Source organism: Megascapheus bottae, chromosome 7, assembly GCF_031878675.1.
Source record: "Megascapheus bottae isolate mThoBot1 chromosome 7, mThoBot2.hap1, whole genome shotgun sequence".
Lineage (NCBI taxonomy): Eukaryota > Metazoa > Chordata > Mammalia > Rodentia > Geomyidae > Megascapheus > Megascapheus bottae.
This window is the reverse complement of record NC_143515.1, coordinates 52,616,090-52,622,747: the sequence shown is the minus strand read 5'-3', so window position 1 is coordinate 52,622,747 and position 6,658 is coordinate 52,616,090. Positions and strand designations below refer to the sequence as shown.

Below are 6,658 nucleotides of genomic sequence, written 5' to 3'. Positions count from 1 at the left end.
TCCTTCCCAGTGTAGGTACAATAATCTTCTCAGCTGACCCTTAGGGATCTTGAATAAAGCAAAAAGCAAAGGATGATTGAATATATTCTCTCTGCCTAGTCAGTAATTGACTCAAGGACCTACTATGGTGCTTTTCGTTTCTCAATTTTGTTTTATTTCTCATTTATTTATTTGGTTATTTATTCTCATTTCTTATTTCTCAATTTATAATATCAATTTTCCTGAGTCTCCAGCTTGCAGACAGACATTGCAGAACTCCTCTACCTCCATAAGTCCATAAGTTGGTTCTTCTATTTTTGGTTTTGTTTTGTTTTGTTGCCAGTCCTGAACTCAGGGCCTGGGCACTGTCCTTGAACACATTTTTGCTCAAGGCTATCGCTCTGCCACTTGAGCTACAGTGCCACTTCTGGCTTTTCCTTTGTATATGGTACCAAGGAATCGAACCCAGGATTTCATGCATACTAGATAAGCACTCTACCACTAGGCTACACTCTCAGCCCTGAGTTAATTCTTCTAATGCAAATCTCTTATATATCTATTCATTTTGTTTCTGTTAAGAACCTAAATACAAAGCCTCTCTTCTTGTTTCTACATTATCCCTCTGTACATGTCAGACACAATTTTTTCACTTCTTATAGGGATACCAATGATATTGGATTGGTAACTTACTGGCATGAACACTTCTCTATAAAGAGCTTATCTCCAAATAAAGTCACATTCTGAGGCTGTGGGCTTTAGGACTTCGACATAAGAAATTAGAGGAGATGGACCCAATTCAGCCCATAACAGAATTTGTGGAGCTAATTGTGACTCACCCCCAATGTAATCTACAGTTAAAAGAGTAGATTTGCTATGGTAGGAGTCAAGGCATCTGTAGTGGAATTCTGTGTTCAGCACAATCCTGAAGGCTAAGAAAGGCTCACCCTGTAGGTCTTAACTAGGGCACCTCAAAGGCATCACAGCAAAGGTGCTGGCCAAAGGGCCCTAGCAACTGGTAGAATGTAGGTTATTGTGAGGACAAGGGATTGTGATGGCAGCCAAGCTATGAAACCTGGGGAGGGCAAGTGCTATTGCCTCAGAAGATGTCCTCTGGCCCCAGTTACCAGCGCCACAGTTTTATGAATGGCAACAGAGGACAGGGAAGTGATGGAAGACCGAGGGGCAGGAGAAAGCTGTCCCACCTTATCCAAGTTGGTGCCTGCTGACTCCATGCCTGAAGGGAAGCCAAAGGCTTCTTTGGTAAGAGGAATGCCTCGTGTCACTTCCCCCAGCCAGGCCCTCAAAGAGAGAAGGGCACCCTAAGAATATGTGATAGAAGGCGGAGCCTAAAAAATTCAGAGAGTTGTTAAGGACAGGACTTCACTCTCTTCCCTAATTAACACCCAGCTCTCACCCGGAACCAGGTAGCTCTTCCCAAGATCATGAAGTCACTTCAAGAGGGATTTGCCTTGCCTCTCTACTTTCCCACTTGAGGCCCTGTCCCTTCCTGCATCCATACAGAACCTGCCAGATTCCTCTTGCTGGTCCCTATAAATTTCTCTCAACAAAGACCCTAAATTTCTTCCCCTCCCTGGAGCCTCCAGAAGAGTTGGTATCTTAAAGTTTAGTTAGAGTTAGGAAAGTTACCTCTCTGGTAGCTTGCAAAACTTCCAGGGTCCTGTTTGCCTTTTGTTGCCCTCTCTGTCTTAGCCCTCCAGTTGTTGTGACTCCATCTGAGTGCTCTTCTGATAAGAATCCCAGTCTGGATGTTTAAAATTCAGCATCCATTGCAACACCTTAGTCCACCATGGCTTGGAGCTGGAGGAGCAGTATCCCTTCCCTGACTTACCATGGCTCCCCCACTTCCTTTTTCCTCTTCCCAGGAAGCAGAAGCCCCCAAGCCAGACTCCTCTTATGACTATCTGGAGGAGATGGAAACTTGCGAGGACAGAGGCTGCCCAGGGCCCCCCAAAACACTGTCCCTAAAGGCTGGTGCTACCACCAAGGGCCAAGCAGGTGATGGACCCGGACTGGAACCCACAGAACTGCCCCCAGGCCCAGGAGAAGAGCACAATAACACGATGGAGCTGGAAAAGGTTCGCATGGAGTTTGAGCTGACACGTTTGAAGTATCTACACGAGGAGAACGAGAGGCAGCGGCAGCACGAGGAGGTGATGGAGCAGCTGCAGCAGCAGGCAGGGCCCCGCCAGGTAGGCGTGAGGGTGGGGCACTGCCCTCAGGAGCCAGGGCAGACGCTAGGGGTCAAGGGGCGTGGGGTCAGGACCGAAGCAAGTCCACTTTACTTAGTTGTGTGTCCTGCCTACAGGGCCTGGGTCTACCTGAGGGCTGAGTGTCCATGTGGTTTTAGCAGCTCCTGTTGCCTGGGGCCACTTCTCAGAACAGACTGAGAACTGAGCAGGCCTGGAACCTCTCTGCTTTGTTAGTGGGGAGGAGAGAGCCTAGAACCTCCTCGTCCACCCAAGAGTTGTGTGGTGAGCTCAAGGAAACTGTCTTTGACACTGTCCGTGACTGCATTTCCCCCACTCCCAATTCCTCTTTCATCTCATAGACCGTGAGGCAGGGAGGGGAGCCCCAGCACCTGCGATGGTGCAGTCAGTGAATGCTGACTGAACCACAGCCTTCCTGTGCGGGGCTGCTTTTGCTCTGTTGCATCACACTGCCTGACAACTCAGCTGAAGCAGTCATCTCTTCTCAAGAGAGCAGCTCTTGCTGCTGGAACTAAACTAATCGAAAGCTGGGCTGTTGGCTCACACCTGTACTCTATTCAGCTGTTCTGGAAACTGAGATCTGAGGGTTGTGGTGCATATCCAGCCCAGACAGAAAAGTACATGAGACTCCTATCTCTAATTAACCACCAGAAAGCAGCCACAAGCCGAGGTGTGGTTCAAGTGGTAGAGCATCAGCCTTAAGAACAAAGCCAAGGGATGGACTGGGAGTTTGGCCTACCTGTAGAGTGCTTGCCTAGCATGCATGAAGACCCGGGTTCAATTCCTCAGTACCACATACATAGACAAAAACCAGAAGTGGTACTATTGCTCAAGTGGTAGAGCTCTAGCCTTGAGAAAACCTAAGGACAGTGCTCAGGCCCTGAGCTCAAACCCAAGACTGGTTTAAAAAAAAAAAAGTGAAACAAACACAACACCTACTTGAGATGAAATAAGCCATGAAGCACTGAGCTCTGTAGCTAGACCATCATAAACGCACAATAATGAAAGACCTTACTATTTTAAACCTTGTTTCCTATGCTTTAAAGATTAGCCTTAAGCCAGGGGTGTAGTTCTAGCTTCTCAGGAGGCTGAGATCTGAGGATTGCAGCTCAAAGCCAGCCCAGGAAGGAAAGTCTGTGAGACTGTTATCTCCAGTTAACCGCTAGAAAACTGGAAGTGGTGTTCAGAGTGGTCAAAGTAGTGCTCAAAGCAGAAGTATGAATGCTCAAACTTGTAGAGTATTATTCTTGAGCAATAAAGCTCAGAAACAGAGCCCAGGCCCTGAGTTAAAGCTCCATGAATTGAAATCCTGGCTCTACCTCTAACACAAGCTCCTTAACCTTGGGCAAGTCTCTAATCCTTTTTGAGACTTGGTTTGCTCATCTCTTAGATACCAACTAGTGTCACAGTGAGAATTCTGTGAGATTATGTATGTAACATCCTTTTGCAAGGATCCCAGTACATTAGGTAAGCACTCAATAAATATTAGCTATTACCATTTTTATGTACTCATGCATTTCCCTTCTTGACCCAAATGCAGCAACTTAATTCATCACTTTTTAATTTGATTGGGATGTAATGTATTAGCTATGTTTCCCAGCTCTGAGTCATCCCAGTTCTGAGAAGCTGGTTTTTCTGTCTTCAAATCATTGCTGTAATTGTTGAGAAGGATACAGCCTAAAGTCAAAACCACTAAGAGATCTCACTACAGATTAGCAATGATCCATTCATCAACACAAGAGAATTATATATTTTATCCAACTCGCAGTTCTCCAGCCGGGGTGAGGGTGGGGGAGAAACCTGTCCTGAGAAGGCACATTGTCAAGTGCCTTCTCGGAATAAGGATATTACTTTTATCATTTCTCTAATTGACTGGTCATTTAAAAAAATAGGCTTGTTTTTACGTGATTCGTTTTCAGTGAACACATCTTGGCTTCTTAACAGTTATCCTTTATTTTCTCTTTCTCAAATAATAACCTGCTTAATTATATATTAAATGATACTACTGAGCCATGCCACGCTTATTGAACTAAGATTTCCAAAATTAATTGTTTTATTTTTTCCCCTTTTAGAACTTAAAATATATTTCTCATATTCAAGCACATTTTCTGATATTTTAAAATTCTTTTGTTAGTGGGATTTGTGTGTGTGTGTGTGTGTGTGTGTGTGTGTGTGTGTGTGTGTGTGTCCGTCATAGGCTTGAACTCCAGGCCTGGGCACTGTCCTGGAGCTTTTTCACTCAAGGCTAGCACTCTACCACTACAACCACAGCTCCACTTCTAGCTTTTTTAGTGGGCATCTGGAGATAGAAATGTCATGGACTTTCCTGCCAACAATGGCTTGAACTGCAGCCCTTAAATCTCAGCCACTTCAGTTGTTAGGATTACAGGCATGAGCCACCAGCCTCTAGTGATATATTTTTTTTGATCGGTCCTGGGACTTGAATCCTGGGCCTGGGCGTTGTCCCTGAGCTCTTCAGCTCAAGGCTACTGCTCTGCCCCCTTGAACCACAATGTCATTTCCGGTTTTCTGGTGGTTAATTGGAGATAAGAGTTTCGCAGACTTTTTAGTGGCCGGGCTGGCTTTGAACCAAGATCCTCAGATCTTAGCCTCCTGAGTTAGCTAGGATTACAGGCATGAGCCACTACACCTGGCCTAATGATATTTTTGAATTATTTCATTTCCCAAATATACAGATTTTCTCTATATCATGGTATAAAATTTGTCACACTTTTGAGCCTGAAACTTTTAAAAGCATATATGGTTATTGTACTATATCTTTGAACTGTGTCCTCTCTTAACCATGTTTTGTTCTGTTTAGTTTGAAAATCTTTCTCCTTACTAAATGAGATAGAAGTTCTTGGCATATAGCTCTGCCCACAACTTTGAAAGAAGTTTCATAAAAACTAAAGGGTTTTACTAACGCATGTTATCAAAATCCTAATTATCCATCATCAGGTCCTCATACTGAGAACTCAGGCAGATCACAGACAGGTGGCAGAGGCCAGAGACCCTATCACCTGAGTCATCGTCTGCATGTCTACGACTTTGGCTTTGGGTCACAGTTTACAAGTGTTTGATTTGTGGTGCACTTGCTAAAACGTCGGGGGGGGAGCAATGGCGCTCCCCCACTTCTCTTTGTGTGAGGATAGATAGATGTTGTCATCCTGAAAATACTTGTCTGAGTGCTTGTCTTACTAATTTAGGGCAGCTCAGGCCCTATTATCAAGCTGCTTTTTCAAGTGTGCCGTGATTTGTAAAGAGTAAAGCATGGCTAAAACTCCCTTAACTACAGATCAGAACAGTTCTATCAGCCTTTGGTTCAGGGGTGCATTAATGTTCACTACAGTTAAAATTGGGGTTTATCAGGTCCCAGGTACACAGATTTCAAAGAAGAATTAACTCACAGGAAGAATCAACCATGCCATTCAAACTGCTTTTCCTGAAGACCAATGCTCTGTACACTGCTGGGAGCTCTTGCACTCATTTGTCAGCACCAGTCCCTGGGAGAGGTCAAACCCTCAAGAACCAAAGACTGACTCATATGATTGTTTCCAGTACTCTGGGAGACTGAAACAGTTATTTGTGCCAAGAGATGCTTGCTCATTGTGTTACTGCCCATGAAACTAGGTTGAGGGCCAAGGCACAATATCCAGAGAATATTCTTAAGATCCAGGGCTAAATCTGAGGAGAGTGAACTCATGAATGAATTAATGAAGTCACTCATCTACATGCCAGTGACCTTACTTACTAGGACTTTTGTCATTCCTAGGAAATTTGATCTTAGGAAGGAAGCACTATTATTGTTTTCCTTAGGTAAGGATGATAATTTACCCTAAGTCCCATTGAGGAAGGAACCCAGCAGAGTTGAAGTTAGAGCTGCCTAGTACCAGCCCTTGTCTTGCCAGTGCCGTTGTCTTCTTTTCCCCACAGTTCTCCGGAGGCCTCCAGGACCTCCTGCTTCCTCAGAACCAGTTCGCCATGTTCCTGTACTGCTTCATCCTTATACACATAATCTATGTCACCAAGGAGATGGTCTTCTTTCTCTTCTCCAAGCACTACCTGTTCTGCATTGCCGCCATTTTGCTGTGTCTGATTAAAACTTTCTGGTCCTACTTCCAATGCCTCTGCTTTCTCCATCACTAGCAACCCCCATGCTAGAGTGTTTCGAATGTGGTCCATTAATCTCCAGCCTCCCTGACTCCTCTGTCCGCCAGACTGTACCTCCTTTCCATGAAGCCTACACTTAGGAAAGGATCAGCTGCTGGGCATTGTACCTGAGAGTGAGGGAAATCCATCCAGCTCCCTTATGCTGTGCCTGAACACCCACTGGCTGGCCATACTTCATCCAGACAGGAGATTTCAGGAGTTAGTGGATTGGGGAGGTCTCTGTGAGGAGGAAGGGTTTAAAAGACCTTTCCAGAAATCATAGATTCACATGACGCCCAAGC

At 45.0% G+C, this 6,658-nt stretch overlaps 1 protein-coding gene across 1 annotated transcript; it reads left to right on the top strand.

The window, feature by feature from the left end:
• Window positions 1-994: 994 nt before the first annotated feature.
• Window positions 995-6,353, top strand: Tmem247 (transmembrane protein 247). Its single transcript, XM_090337577.1, has 3 exons — window positions 995-1,239; window positions 1,863-2,189; window positions 6,141-6,353. Exons 1-3 carry the CDS (start codon window positions 1,123-1,125, stop codon window positions 6,351-6,353), a joined length of 657 nt encoding a protein of 218 aa, XP_090193703.1. The 5' UTR covers window positions 995-1,122.
• The last annotated feature ends 305 nt before the right edge of the window (window positions 6,354-6,658 follow it).